We start from the raw sequence: 16,222 nt of genomic DNA on the forward strand, positions 1-16,222 counted from the left end.
GTAAGGAGCAATTTCCAAACAGGGAGAACAATTAATCAAAGGAACAGCCTGCCTCTCAAAGTTGTAGGTGCTCCATCACAAGAGGTTTTCAAAAATAGACTGGACAAACAAAAATAGACTGGGATGTATGAGGTCTTCTGCCTTGAGCAGAAGGTTGAACTAGAAGACTTCCAAGATACCTTCTAGCCCAAGGGTCTGCAACCTGCGGCTCTAGAACCGCATGCAGCTCTTTTGGCGTTCTGCTGCTGCTCCTGGTCAGTTGATCCCACGACTGGCTGGCCTCTCCCCTCCCCGTCATTCCTCACCTGGCCTCAGAAAGGGGGATGGCGGGGGATGGAGACTCGTTCCCTATTCCAGAGCAGGAGGTGATTGGGTGGGAGTGAGTGATGTCGAGTGACGCCCACGCAGTCACATCAGTTGTTAAATTATTGGCTCCCAGTGTTTTATTTTCTGTGGGAAACAGGTCCAAGTGGCTCTTTGAGTGTTTAAGGTTGCAGGCCCCTGTTCTAGGTCCTTGGTGCAATTTTGGAGAAGGGTCAAGAGAAATGCTAAAAGGGCAATCAGCTTGGGATTAAATTCCAAATGAAATTGGGTCTTCAGGGTAAGGAGACATGAAGAACTTTCAACCGCAGGTTTCTAAAAATCTATTAAAATGAGTATCTAGAGCAGAGGTCTCATTCTCACGGCCCGCGGGCCAATTGCGGCCCGCAGGACGTTATCCTGTGGCCCCCACCGTGATATGAAAGTATAATATTAGTGTATAATATAAATATAAAGTATACTATAAAGTATAATATTATGCGACCCAGCCTCACCCAGACTCTGCCTCCAGAGGCCCCCAGGTAAATTGTGTTTGAGACCCCTGGTCTAGAGGCAGCTCTTTAACTCATTATTCCATTATTCTGTTATTCCTAAACTAAATACACTAAGACCCTAATGAGGGTCTTAGCGTATTTAGTTTAGGAATAACAGAATAACAGAGTTGAAAGAGACTTTGGAGGTCTTCTAGTTCAACTCCCTGCTCAGGCAGGAAAACTGAGGACGCCAAAATCTGAGTGGAGCGCCTGGGAAAGGGTCAGAGTAACAGAAAAACACTTATAAGGGACCCGAGGGGGGTGGGAGAACGACTCCATACCATTTTGGAAAAATGGCTGTCCAGTCTTTTATTAAAAACCAAGCACCAGAACTTCTGGAGATAAGCAATTCCACTGGTTAATTGTTCTCACTGTCAGGAAGTTTCTTTCTAGTTTTATGTTGCTTCTCTTTTGTTCAGTTTCCATCCATTGCTTCTTGTTTTGCCTTCTGCTGGTTTGGAAAATACATGCCCCGCCCCCCCCATTTTGTGACCTGCCTATCACATTCTTGGGCAAAGCATATGAGCCATTTCCTCCTTTCAGTGGTCCATGAAAATACATCTGTGGTATGTAGATGCAGACAATAAAGTCAAAAAAGGTGAAGAACATTTTTACAGAACTATAGATATGTTGAGGCCTTTGAGGTGAGCAGCCAGGAGGCGAGACAAGGCTGTGTGTGACAAGGAGTGTCTGAAAGGGGAGAGGCGAGGCGGAGCGAGTCACGGCAAGGAGAAGTGAGGCACCCCTCAACGTGACTGATGTCGAGTTGGCCACGCCCACCCAGTCACATGACCACCCAGCCATGTCTATCCAGTGGGTCCATTAGGGCAGAGAACCGGTTGTTAAATTATTTGAATCTCACCACTGGTTGCACCTTAGGATTGCTACAAGTTTGGGATGAGTTAACAGCTAAACTGGCAATATCCTTTTGTGCCAATTCTATTTAAAAAACCACAAGTATTGAAGGGTTAATATCACAAATGCAGCAAGTTAAGAGAAAGTATGCTTGGAGATCGATTCCAAAGTCTTCCAGTTAGACTAGATTCCCTTCTTTCTTTCAGTCTTCCTCAAACTGGGATGGAATTCCTTTCACACTACAAAATCAAAAAGGAGTCCATGTTGATCGACTTGATGTGTGATTTTATACAGCCTGGTAAAATCCTTCCCCTTCTTTTGGATGTTTGTGGTTTACTTTCAGCACAATCTTTTTCTTGCTATTTATTAATAAACTGTAGAGGTTTTCTCAGCTTTCTATTTTCCCATTAGTTTAATTTAGTTTAGTTTACTTTATAGTCATTGCACTTCGTACAATGAAATTAAATGCCATCTTCAGTGTAAATTATAACTATAAAACACAAACATACATCCTTCACATTCTATACAATTGAATTGAAAACCTGATATTGCATTAATTATACAGTAGAATTCAATATAGTTACTGCCCTGGGATAGAAGCTGTTATTCAGCCTATTTGTCTTTGTTTTTATTATCCTGTACCATCTGCCAGATGGTAATCGTTCAAAAAAAGGGTTCTCAGGATGAGATGGATCTTTGAGGATGCTTTGAACTTTCTTAAGGCAGTGGGAGGCTCTTCCAAACAGGAGAGAGGGCAACCCATGATGCTCTGGGCAATGGCATTAACCCTCTGGAGTGCTGTCCTATCTGCCACTGTGCAACTGGCAAACCATACAGAGATGCAATAAATTAAGATACTCTCTATGGCGCAGCGGTAGAAGGTCGCCAGCAGTTTTTCATTCAGTTGTTGTTTCCTGAGAAGTCTCAGGCAGTATAATTTCTGCTGGGCCCTTTTGACCAGGGCTGCAATGCAAGTGCCAATGGTCAGGTCAGCTTTTAGGGTAACACCCAGAAACTTAAAACTGCCCATTTGCTCCACTCGGTCTTCATTGATAAGCAAGGGTTGGATGTCTGATCTGTTTCTTCTATAGTCCACTATAAGCTGCTTGGTCTTATTGGTGTTAAGGACCAAGTTATTGTCTCCACACCATTAAAGCAACCGGTCCACCTCATCTCAGTAGGCAGACTCATCACCATACCTGGAGATGAGCTCCACCACTGTTGTATCATCTGCAAATTTAGTAATAGTATTATAGTAGCGTGAGTGCTTTCCCCACCACAAAATAGATGGAATAGAAAATGGGATGTGAGCAATGTAGACATTTCCCTCTTACCTTTCTGTAAACTTCATTAAGTGGAATGTGTAATTAAAACTGCTCCAATTTTATCAGCATTCTGACCTTATGAACAGTTAATTGGTAATCAACTACTATTTCAACAAGCATTGGTTATAACTCCAAGCCATTCATTTAGAATCTATTAAATGGGTGGCAACAGAATACATATATAATTTTAAAAACACACAATTTGTTCCTATAATAAAAAACTCTTAAATTTCATATTTTTTTCAGTCGAAGAATAATGAATTTTATCTTCATTTTGAATTTTGATTTCCAAGACATTAACTATCTCACTCAGTTATGTGATCTATAATCTGCTAAGCGTCCCTGACAGCTTCTCATCCAATCCAACTCACTTATAAAACACAGAAGAGCAAAAGGCCAGGGACAAATCTTGTGATGATCCACTTGCTTCTAGAACTAGGTGAAAAATGATGGATGGGAACTCAGAATACCTGTACCAGCTCTGCACCCACTTAATTGTCTTGCCATCCAAGACAGAATGAAGTAGCTTGTTAACAAGTAATGACATGGGAATTTTGTCAAATGGTTTGCTGAAGCAAACCCCTCAATGCCTCAAATTGTCCCATAAACGTATCATAGAAGTCATTCTTTTAAAAATGAATAAAATTGGCTTGGCAAAAATTGTTTTGACAAAACAATTATCAACATCTGGTAATATTCACACTGTTTCCAAAGTATTTACAGATCAGTCACTTTAGGATCTGCTCAAAATATCCCCACTCTGTAGTTCCCAAATTCTCTTCTTCCTCCTCTTCAAAATGGAGGTAACATTAGCTGTTACCCAGCACCCAGCACTTCATATAATCTTGTGAATGTATTTGATAAACTTTGTAATAGTTTGGCAAACCACCAAGATGTTCTTTCAATACTCTGAATTATTCTGGACATAGAGATTTAACTTCATACACTTGGATTTCTGAACAGAGGCTATTTTTTAAAACACAGAGTGGAATTCTTCTTCCAGTTCTATTGCTTCTGGTCCTTCTGAAGAAGCTGAATTTTTGATTGCTATATTTCCAATCACAGAAGTCAAAGACAAATGCTGTGACACCAAACCAAGGAAGAGAAATGATTTATCTAACACATACTAAGTTAATGACAATGTGATCATGATCACAATATTAAGGGTTCATACGATAATGAGCCAAAGTCTGTGATCTCATCACCCCTTTTTTATGGAAGCTGCTGTTAGATACAAGAACATTCAGGCTTTTCTTTAAATTATGGCATGTGGAATCTTGTGTAAGTGCAATACTATGTTATACATTTATTCTTCATAGTTTGATCACAACAATGTTTACTTTACCTTTTGTGGATGCTGAACTGGATGGACGCTTCAAGCCACTCAACCCTTGCAATGGGATATCTCCTCCTTCCAAAACACTTTTATAAATCTGTCTTTCATTTCCCAGCCCTGTGGAATGTCCAAATTCTGTTTCCAACTCTCTTTTTACAGGACGGTAGCTGGTATATAAGAGGGAAGACATATTTTCTCAGCAACTAACAGCAAATTATTAAGCAAAACATCTGGACACATGCTGACAATATTCTAGTATCCCAAGAAAACTGCTAAAGGCACCACATCAGATTAATTTCAGGAATTGCACAAAAATATGCAATCCATGGCAAGCCTATTATGAGGCATATGATTTGATTCACCACAAGAAAGAAAAAAGAGTGGAATAAGGTTTGTCTTCATCAAATGAAATGCTTTCTAAAAGTTTAACTCAGATCCTCACTAAATTCAAATATTATAATATCCACTTTTTGCCATTTAAAATATGAAAATAAAAATTAACTATTTTGTTAGAGTGAGTTATTTTTTGATAAAATTTAATATTAATCTTCTAATGTCAGATATTTTCAGAACCTTGCAATGAGTGAAGTATATTTTGGGACAGGAAATTTCTCTGACTTAGGCTGACTCCCTCTTCCTACACTCTTCCTTCACTGCTCTCGATTTACCAATACAAAAGATCTGGCTCTCTCTATCTTTGTCTCTTTCCACTGAGTATCTGAACTCTGTCCAACAAGTCTAATTAACCCCTCTGCTTTTTCAAAGGAAACAAAGTGCTAGGTCAGCCATAAAACAGACATAAGGAATGCTGATTCAGAGAAACGAAGGCGCTGAGAGGCAAATAATTTTGTAGAAGTAGCATCTCAGCAAGACACATTTAAGATCCTTCTGAATGATAGAATCATAGGGCTGGAAGGGACCTTTTCTTTAACTTGAGTTTAGCTCAAGTATTCACCACAATAGTTCATAAATTTATGGAGGTCTTCTAGTCCAACCCCCTAACCACGGTGATGGGAACTCCCAAAACTCCATGAGGCAAGCTGGTCTGTTGTAATGACGAGGCAGTCGAGTTGTTGGATCATGAACAACTGAATCATGATGATCTTTATTGGAGTCTAGTCTTGCATTTATACACATTTTTAGTTATCCTCCATCACTGGTTAACTTTGGTTACTGCTTAACTTTCGTTACTGTTTAGCACAGTAATTAATTATCTCTAGTTAAAGTCTAACATATGTTTACTTCCTCTCTCTAATCCTCCTTTAGATTAGTGACTTTGTTTACCTGAGTTGTATTTGCTTGGAAACATTCTTTATCTGAAGTTTGCCATTTGAGATTGGAACATTTCTGCAATTACAACTCTACACTGGTCCACTGATTAATTGGTCTTTCTGTCAGGAAATTCATTTCCATGTTGGATCTCCGTCTGATGAGTTTCTGCTTTCTCTTCATTAGGCTATAAACATACCTAGTTCCTTAACCATCCTTCATATGATTTAGCCTGACGAACAATTGAGGGAATGTCTAGTCTAATGAAGAGGAGGGCAAGGGGATAGCAGTCTTCCAATACTTGAAGGACTACCACAGAGAAGAGAGGGTAGACCTACTCTCCAAACCAACTCAGGGCAGGACAAAAAATAATGGGTGGAAGATCATTAAAGAGAAACCCACCCTAGAACTAAGGAGAAATTTCCTGACAGTGAAAACAATTAATCAACTGAACAGCTTACCTCCTGAAGTTGTGGTGCTCCATCATGGAAGGTTTCAAGAAGAGACCGGACAGCCATTTGACCTGGCTTTGTAGGGTTGCCTGCTCGAGTAACGGACGAGAAGACCTCCAAGGTATTTTCTAAAGCTATTATTCTATGTTCTATGACTATAGTTAATTAGTGACTGGAAACCTCTTATGGATTATACACTGAAAAAAGAATGAACTGGTGATTTATGGGTTTGATGATTAGAAAGGATAGAAGGGGAAAGAAGGAAATTGTGGTATAACCTTAGAAAGAGAGGGTATAATGTGAATGTAGCTATAACTGCTGTTCACTGGAAGCCACGTTCCTTTTTTATTTCTATTTCTGTATTTCTTTTTCACTTTTTTATTACTTTTCCCTATTCTTTTTCTCTTCAATTTAAAATCTGTACTGTTTGTATTCTGTTGAATACATCTTTCATAAAAATTATTTTAAAAATACTGCAATATCAAGTACGCAGACCAGAACAGGAAATAATACATTGCATATGAAGCGAATAAGAAGTCAACGTATATAACCCAAGATTTTCAGACTATCTCTACAAGCGCATGGAGAACAGATAGGAAGACCTAGATGTATGAATACAGAAAGGACAATATAATTTGTAGGGCGGGTACACTTCAGAGTAAAGTGCAAGCCTTGAAACTCATGCCAGTCCTTTAAGGTAGTCCAGGTCAGGAAAAAGACACCATAAGGACCACTGAAACGCTACTTCACAATAATAGGGTATAATAACAAAATCTTCAAAGCCTGGAAGAATCTCTCTTCCCTTTCCCTCACCTTATACTCAAGAGAATTAAGGCAGGTCAATCTTAAGTTTCTATCTCATCTCCTTGTTTCTTTCGAGGCTAAACAGGCATTGCTTATCTGAGCAGTATCCTTTGTGTTGCTCATCTGAGTCCAAAGAAGTTTTTTTTTTTAAAAAAAGATCAACCCTAAACCTTTTATTCTAAATTTTTCAATTAATACTTTCAATGCCTTTTGTTCATATTAAACTTTAAGCTACGTGGATGAACCATTTCCATTGCATCCCACAAATTTAAGGAAAGGACCCATGCAATTGCTATCCTAGTATACCATGAATAACCCCGTGAGACCCTAGAGGTGTATTTCCAACACTCCAAAACATGAACTGAAGCATCAAAGAGATATTTCAAAACTTACGGAGACATATGCTCTGAAAGGGTTTCCAGTGGTGGAGAGCTTGCTGCATTCTGCAAGAATCCAGACAAAGAAGCAGTTACTAAATGTTAAAGTTAAATGTTAAAACATATAGCAGTTACTTTATGTTAAAGCAGAAGACAATATATTAGTAACCTCTATCTAGAGGTCAGTTGTTTTTTTTATTATCAGATCTTATGCCAGGTTGTGAAATAGCTAATAATCTGGATTTCCCTCATCAGAGAAAATTCATAGCATCCATACTGTAGACATAAAGTTTACTCTTTTGCCTGTGAATGTTTTACTAAAACCCTAAAGGTAAATAAAACAAATTATTGTTTATACCAGTGGTTCTCAATCTGTGGTCTGCGGACCCTTGGGGACTATAATGTGATCACAGAGGGTCCATGAAAAATTGTTCCGATTTTTTGCAGTAAAATCTGAATGAACAAATAAACAAACGAAGGCAAAACAGAATGGGAAGTAGAACAAAATCTTAGTTTTTGATGCTTGTTTTGTAAAACTTGGCTTTTTTAACCTATTGCCCCAGTTAAAAACGATCAGAGGTATAAATCAGCTATGACAGTTGCTGCGTTTGGTATTTCTGCACACGCTGAGAATGTGCGTGAGAACAATGCTGAATGGCAAAGAGCATGTCGCATTTCTTGCTGTCACACAGACTAGCAGAGACCACGGGGCAGAGAAAGCCAAGCCAGTCACCGACACTGTGAGTGAGCATTTGGACCAGTTTTGTAATCGTCTTCAAGTTCTGCTAACCATTTGGTTATCGTTCACGAAGGTGGTTTCTCGATATTGCTGCAGTGGGTTTCATGACCGCACACTTCGGCTTAGCCTCAGGGTGGCTGAATTTGAAACGTAAAGGGACTGAGGATGAATGAGCCTGCATCCTGTTCAAAGCAAAGTGAGGCTTCCAGTCATTTTATAAAGTATCACCGTTATAGCAAGGAATATCTGTCAACTGTCTTCACATGTACAGGTCAGGAGGACAAGCAACTATCACTATGTGTGTTGTGTTACATGGTATTGTCCAATAGGTCTGTGATGACTGGATGCCACTAGCTCAGGGCGGCCAGCAGGGGGCAGCCTTCTTGCCACCGCCAAGTCACCTCTGCCAATGATGGTGCCATCATTTCTTCGCAAGACATCTCAGCACAGGAAAGTCACTGCGAGGTAACTCACTGCGGGTGCTGAATGGAGCGCCGGACGAGCAAGCGGGTGAGCTGGCTGTCAGGGGGCAACGGTGCGGGTCTCTGGATGGAGGCCGGGTGAAAGGGCAACCGAGTGGGCTATCAGAGGGCGGTGGTAGGTTGGCTGCGCCACTCTACAAAGTGCTGCAAGTGCTGCAAGGTTTTTTTTCCTCCTAAAGTGCTTACAACCCTGAGGCCTTTAAAAAAAAAACCTCTAAAAGGTTTTTTTTTAAGCCACGGGGCTCTGCCAAGTTTTTTTTTCTATAGTGCTGAGGTGCTGCTGGTTTTTTTTTTCTAAAGTGCTGAGCCTCTACAACAGAGTTGTCAAACTCATGTCGTCATGGCAGCGTCATATCACATATCAGGACTTTTTCCCCTTTGCTAAACCCAGCGTGAGTGAGGGCCCACAGACCAGGAGTTTGACAGGCCTGCTCTACAAAGTTTTTTAAAGCCCTGTGCCTTAAAAAAAAAAAAAAACTTGCAGAGCCTCCTCTGCACTTTAGGGAAAACACTGGCAGAGCCATGGGGCTTTAAAGAAAAACAACCTTGTAGAGAGGCGCAGCTCAAGGCTCGGAGGCAACAGCCGGGGGTGGGGTGTCCAAACAGGAAGCCCCTGCCTGCCGCTTGACTCCCTGCCCTCTACCTCAACCCCTGCTGCAGCCAACTGCCAGTTTGGAGCTTGGGACCAAATCAACCTACTACCTCTGCCCTCTGACAGGCCACTCACTCGCCCCGCCCCGGCCCATCACCACTGCTACCACTGTCTGACAGCTCACTTATCCGCTTGCTCTTTCAGTTCTCTATTCGGCGCCCGCGGTGATTTATTCCCACAGCAACTTTCTGGTTTTGTGATGTCCTGCGAAGAAATGGCAGCACCGAGTTAGCAGAGGTGACTTGACGGTGGCGTGAAGGCTGCCCCAAGCTAGCGGCATCGACTCCTCCCATTCCGCTGTCCAACGAGGCTATGAAACCATCAAAATTGTGAAGCCATCTAGATACAAAACATAAGGCAGATGCCACAAAGAACTTTTTTTTTTCCAAAGCAGGGAATCTGTGGTCTGGAAAAGTAACAAAATGGTCAAGAAAAGATTGAAACTAGTTGTTACAAAGAAAATGCAGTGAGGGCCTCATTTGGTATTATTGTTGCAAACATAGAAGAGCCATAGTTGTTAAAAAGATCCCCCCAAAACTAAAGAAGGCCTTTAACGAATCAGTCAAAATTGTCAATTTTAAAGAAGCAGATTGCTGAATTCAAGACTATTTGAACAGCTTTATGAAGATATGGACAGTGAACATCAGCAACTTCAGCTACACTATGATGTTCGTTACCTATCACAAAGTAAAGTTTTGTCGTGCTTTTGAGAACTGAGAGATAAGATTATTCCTAATGGAGAAGCAATCATTCGACAGGTTTTTCCCTGATTAGTCAAACTGGCATATCTCTCAGATATCTTCACCCACTTAAATAGGCTGAACTTAAGTCTTCAAGGAGAAAAGAAAAGATCCATAAACAAAAATATATGGTGACTGAACACAGATAAACAAGGGGGGAAGGTGAGCAGAATTGTAAAAACTTTTCATCAAATGTTAGTGTAAAAATTGAATTCAGAATTAGCACATCAAAATACCCTAAAATGGGCCATCTGACCAAAAAGAATGTTGATACTCTTTAAAAAATGTGTATGGAATCATTGCAATAGAGATATTATAGGTCCATCTGTATTAACAGATTAACTCACTTCCTGTTCTCTCCAAATTTGAAGGAAATTTGTAAGAACATTGAAATAAATATTTGATGTGCTTTAAATCTTGAGTTGTGTCCTGGTGGTCCATAGCCATGGCCCATGGCCACAACAGGTATTTAAAAGGGGTTTGTAGTCAAGAAAAGGTTGAGAACCACTGGTTTATACCACTTTGGGACAGCTTACTCGCATTAATAAGAGAAACGATTTCTAGAGAGAAAATTCTATCTCCTACCTTTGAAAAATGAGGAAATAGTATGGCTATAATCTACAGGAAATCCATCTTTATTGAGTCCTCCTTTAATGAGCATTTGCTAATCAAGTGGTGGCAAGTCATTTAAGGGTATTATCACTGCACTGGCCCTCCACCACTTTAGCGTTCTTGTTCTGGGGAATTTTAGAATTTACTGCCCAGTCAAAAGCAATTCTATATTTCATGCTTGTCACAACACAAACACGGCTGTATCTGGCTCCACACATGACACAGGACGTGTGCTGGATTTAATATTCAGTTCACGGGAGCCAGTGATTTGAAAATGCAGCTTGTTTAGATCCACATAGATCTAAACCACCCAGATGCTTTTCTAGATAGTTTGTCTCTCTGCACTGCCACCAAGCACAGTTTAAGACTGTATTTATTGATTCGTCTGAATATTTTTTCCTACTTACAATCAGGAAACTCTCAGCATGTTACAATCCAAATAATAAAATACCCCGATGCTGATCTTAATGGTCTAAACCAGGGGTCTCCAACCTTGGCCATTTTAAAGACTTGTGGCCTTCAACTCCCAGAGTTCCTCAGCCAGCTTTGCACACGTCTTAAAGGGACCAAGGTTGGAGATCCCTGGTCTAAACAGCCCAGGGCCACACTATCCTTAGGACTCTCTCCCTTTTCCAAAAGAAACCCAGCAGGAGAGGCCCTTCATAAATTATCTACAAGTTGTCAATCTCTGGAGCTGGAGAAATTCCTCCCTTCCCTAGAGATGTCAAAAATGATTCTCTACTGCCAAGCTTTTAATGGTTAATTGTTCAATATTATTATACTGATAATGTTTCTATTGTGGACTTCATCTGTTCTTAACATATAGAGTAATGTTTTATACCCTTCATCATTTACTGTTAGAATCTGCTTTAAATATTTACACAAAACAAAAAGACAAGGATAAGTTCAATCAAATATTTGAGGTCAGCTATTTGTTTAAATAAATACGTTTAAAATTAATCAAATACAGAGTTTAGGTATTCAAACTAAACTGAACTTCTGCAAGCTGGAAATAAAAACAACTTGGCAATATTATCTCTCTATATTTGTCTAGCAGTATATAAAAACAAAATAGCTTCTGAGATGCTAATTGGGGAAGACTGACTTGAAAAAAAGTAAACATGCATCTAAAAGTCACTATTTTACAGGATCAGCAGAATGGTCATATTACACTTAAAGCACAGAAATTATGAATGAATAAGGAAGTAACAAACTTCTATTCAAAAGATTCCTGAATGAATGTGTTCATTGTGGCATATATTAAATCAGAAAGGAAAGGAAGGTCAGATTCAAACAATGGACACAGAAGCCCCTAGGGCTCATTACAGCCCTTCCATCAACCTTTTGTCTCATGTGAAAATGGAAAGATTCAATGGGGCACAGGAGGTGATGAGAAATGGGGATATTTCCTTTCAATGGACAACAGATTGTCCCAACTGCCAAAGTGGAGCTAGGAATCTCCTGACATACAAACAGCAGTGCCAGTCATCTTGCAGATTTTATAGGTTTTCCTCATTAGAAAAATGAAGGGGCAAAAAGGCCCTTCAGATTGGAGGCAGGTTTCCATGTCACAGACATTGTCAGGAAGTAATCATCCCTCTTGCAAATTAATACAGATGTCCTTATATTCAGACACAGCTGAAAGCAAAGTAGGAATCCTTAACCTTATTATTTCCTTGGGCAGACTCTGATTTCTCTTATAGTAGAGAAATGTACAGTACATATTGAAAACTGGGTTTCCTTATTCTTAAATCCAGAATTTCTGAATTTTACTTCTATCTGCTATTAGCCTTCCTCTGCCTCATGTTGCCCTGTTCTCTGGTTGTTCACAACAACAACCATCACCAAACAGAAAATGGCAAGGAAAGAAGAGAATGTACAATATGATCTGGACATAGTTTAGGATTGTATCTGAACATGACTACTACATGCGACCACCGATTACTGTTAATTGGGGAATGGTTAGCATACTATTGCTTATAAGAACAGGTGATATCCATCTCCACTATAAAGTTTAGAAAACAAGCAGCGTGAGATACCTTCAGTTGCTTTTGATCTGGGGCTTGATAAAGCTTCTCCATTTTATCTATATCTGCATCTAATTCAGTATGATAGAGGCAGTGGTTTTTTCCTGGATCAACCTGGTTAAAAAGGAAAAGGAAGAAAGGCTGAAGAATTGAGTGACACTTTTAATAAGAAACTATGCCATACACATGACAACATTTGAATACTTTCTACGTATTCTATTACGCTTAGAAGGTTCACTGCTGAAATTTTCAAGATCAATTTTCTCCTAATTTTTATTAGAAAATAAATTTAAAATGCATTCATACTAGAAAAAATAACTACATATCACAAAAATAAAAGATGCTCTGATGTAGCAAAGATTACAATATTTTGGAATATATATATATATTCGTAGATTTTCACGGGTACAGGTATGTAGGTCTGGGTGTGTTCGGGTCTTTTCCCATGTAAGATTAAGACTATCTTGGCGACGTTTCGGCGAGGTCCCACTCGCCATCCTCAGGCTGGTGTTTTCGGCTTCATACCAGTGCAAGCAGTGTGTGATCGGAGCTGCCGTCTCTCTATAAATACTGGTAGGGGGGGCTGGTGTGCTGGGCTGGTTGGCTGTGCTGCTGCCTCCTGATTGGTTGATGGAGTTGATGTTGGTATAGTGAGCTGTGTGATGGCCTTGTGAGTTTTGTTGTGGAGATTAAAGCACAAGATCCAGGATATCTCCACAACAAAACCATCACACAGCCCATTATACCAACATCAACTCCATCACCCAATCAAGAGGCAGCAGCACAGCCAACCAGCCCAGCACACCCCCACCCCCCTACCAGTATTTATAGAGAGACGGCAGCTCCAATCACACACTGCTTGCACTGACACGAAGCCAAAAGCACCAGCCTGAGGATGGCGAGTGGGACCTCGCCGAAACATCGCCATATATATATGTATGTATGTATGTATGTATGTATGTATATTTTCTTAAGTTTTCGCGGGTACTTACATGTATGGTATTCAGCTTTGTTCGGATATTTTCCCATGTCATTATAGTTGTGCTTTTAAAGTTGTAGCAACGTTTCGGCAGAATCTCATCTGCCATCATCAGGCTTCTGTATTGTGTTCGTCTGTGTATGTATGTCTTCAATACAGAAGCCTGATGATGGCAGATGAGATTCTGCCGAAACGTTGCTACAACTTTAAAAGCACAACTATAATGACGTGGGAAAATACCCGAACAAAGCTGAATACCATACATATAAGTACCCGCAAAACCTTAAGAAAACATATATATCTATGTCCATATACATATCTCTCTCTCTCTCTATATATATATATATATATATTCAATTAAATTCAAATCACTCCAATTCAAGCACTGCTACAGATGAAAGATAAGCTCTAATATATACACACACAACTATATTGAATACATTATATATTCAAATTACCTTTCTATCCTCTCTAGTAAGGATAGAGCAATCTCCAGGAGTATAATCCCATATCTTTTTTGGAGGCTGATGGAAAGCAGAGGAGGAAATGAGGAAATGAAGATAAAGAAAGACATCACAGAGAATATGGAAACTCAACTAGTGCAGAAAGAGTATATTGGGGGAAATTGTGTCAACATCAGAAATAAAAAGTGAAAAGAAAGAGGAAGTAAACCTGCTCTAGAACAACCACAGATTATAGGAAGGGAAACTGTGGAGCTTGTCCTGGTTTGCTTGAATCAACAGCTTTATAACTACTACAAATCTCTACGATCCTTGTAGGGACAGTAGTTTGTCAAATACAGTTTGGTAATCATTTCAAAAAGATAATTCTTTTTCCCAAAAGAAAAGCAAACAAGTATATTTATATGATGTATAATTGTACAATGTACAGTATAGTTCCATTCTTACATATTCTTCACCAATAGTTTATCTATTGTACCTTACACAATATTTTCTATGATTCAAAGCATTTCATTTCGAGATGGATGAGACGTCATGACCTTATTTTCAAGATTCCAGAGACATTAGGGTTAAAAGTTTCTGACTTGTAATATTAGGAAGGCTTAAGAGAAGACTATAATTATACAGGAGAGATCATAGTGCCCTTAGTCCTGTTTGTTCTAGTGTGATCCTCAGGAGTTTGTCTATATCAATTCTTGAATATGAAGAGGATTTATCAAATATCAAAAAGTATTTGTCCCAACTTCCTCTCTCATAAGGACTTTAAAAAATATTGTGCAGAAATCTTTTAAATTGAATCAAGAAACAAATCTTGCAAATATGTAGCTTATTCATTGAATAATTGCTCAAAAAACTCCAATCAAAAGTATCCAGGTTAGTTGGTAGCTACTCAAACAATCATCAAATCATCATATCATATTTAAAATACCATTTTATTACTTTTCAAACAATAACGTGCTTAAAAATTCTAATAATGGTTAGTTATTACACAGTGAATTAGCACTGGATTCTCTAAAAGCCTGGTTTTTTTTTCAAAAAATGAATATTTACTACTACAAATCTATATCTATAATTTACCATGGATATTTGGAAAAGCTGGAGATAGCTTTCAGCACTTGTTCTTTTCTCCCTTGTTCAGGGGTGGGATCCGACCGGTGTAACTACTGGTTCGGTGATTTTACACTTTGCGCGCGCATTATTTCTTGTGGAAGTATTTTATAGAATTGGTTTTGAAATCCTCTGAATAATCAAATCTTGGGTTGTCTGTCATTTTATTTGAAAGTTGAATCTTTTCTCCATAAGCTTTACCAAATCTCATCCATTGCCACCATTAAATTTTTTGACGAATAGTTCTAATACTTACTGAAGTCTGTACAATCTACTGTTATAATACTACTGTAAAAATCTTATGTTTGTTTGTAACAATTTTGGATAATTTTATACAAATCTATTTTCTACTTCTTAATTATATTAACAAAGCTTTTCCCACAGTTTACATTGGTGTAAACAAATATTCTTTTGGACAGAATTAATAAATAGGAATGTTTGAAGTTTTTTGTTCTCCAATTCGTTTATTTACTTTTCTTTCATTCAATTTATATGGTTGCCCATCTGGCAACAGTCACTATGGGTCAGTAACATATATTAAAAACTCAAATACAACCAAATGAAAAGTAAGTATTTCAAATGCAGCGGTGGGCAGTTCCCTGGGTTGTCCCTTGCCTCTTTAGAAGACAGGGACAATATGTGTCATCCTTCAGGCATTTGGCACTGTACCGAATTCTCCAGAGTTTGAAAGGGTAAAATCAACAGGCTCCTTCATTGTTTTTTGACGCAATTCATTCAGACTTAAGAGATTTAAACTCATTAAAATAATAACATTTCCATCAGTCTCAATCTAGAGTTCTGCACTTTCAACCTGTCCTCGGATTTTCCTGGTGGTGTATACAATGACAAGAATTTTTATAAATTATTTATGAAATATGATGTTCTACCCAGTTTCTTCTAGGAGGTTAAGAAAGGGTCTTACACAGGGGGCCAGTTCATCTTATAATTTGGCTTTCCTAAACAACAGGTGTTCTTATGTAGGCTAATTCAGTTACAGTCAGTTAAAATATCCAAATACTATTACTTTGTTACTTGAACGACAGGATCCTGGCGAGCTTTCTGCACAGCAGTACATAATTTTACATATAGGGAAGAAAACTACTCTGTTTATACCGGTGCTTGAAACGATAAAGAGAAACTGCAACTTGGCA

At 38.9% G+C, this 16,222-nt stretch overlaps 1 protein-coding gene across 28 annotated transcripts in view; it reads right to left on the reverse strand.

Moving 5' to 3' along the window:
• The window catches only part of SORBS1 (sorbin and SH3 domain containing 1), a 100,965-nt gene that overhangs the window by 15,233 nt on the left and 69,510 nt on the right, over positions 1–16,222 (reverse strand). For 21 of the 28 annotated variants that reach the window (XM_087932117.1, XM_087932102.1, XM_087932101.1 and 18 more), the window contains 4 exons: positions 13,962–14,027; positions 12,537–12,638; positions 7,289–7,338; positions 4,380–4,537 (listed from right to left, as the gene is read on the reverse strand). In XM_087932117.1, coding sequence (XP_087788243.1) covers positions 4,380–4,537; positions 7,289–7,338; positions 12,537–12,638; positions 13,962–14,027 — 376 coding nt within the window. The remainder of the gene's footprint in view (positions 1–4,379; positions 4,538–7,288; positions 7,339–12,536; positions 12,639–13,961; positions 14,028–16,222) is intronic. The other 7 variants (XM_087932108.1, XM_087932120.1, XM_087932116.1 and 4 more) reach the window with 1 other exon arrangement.

The sequence above is a fragment of the Pseudonaja textilis genome, chromosome 4 (genome assembly GCF_049901715.1).
Source record: "Pseudonaja textilis isolate UNSWEBS1 chromosome 4, rPseTex1.2, whole genome shotgun sequence".
NCBI lineage: Eukaryota > Metazoa > Chordata > Lepidosauria > Squamata > Elapidae > Pseudonaja > Pseudonaja textilis.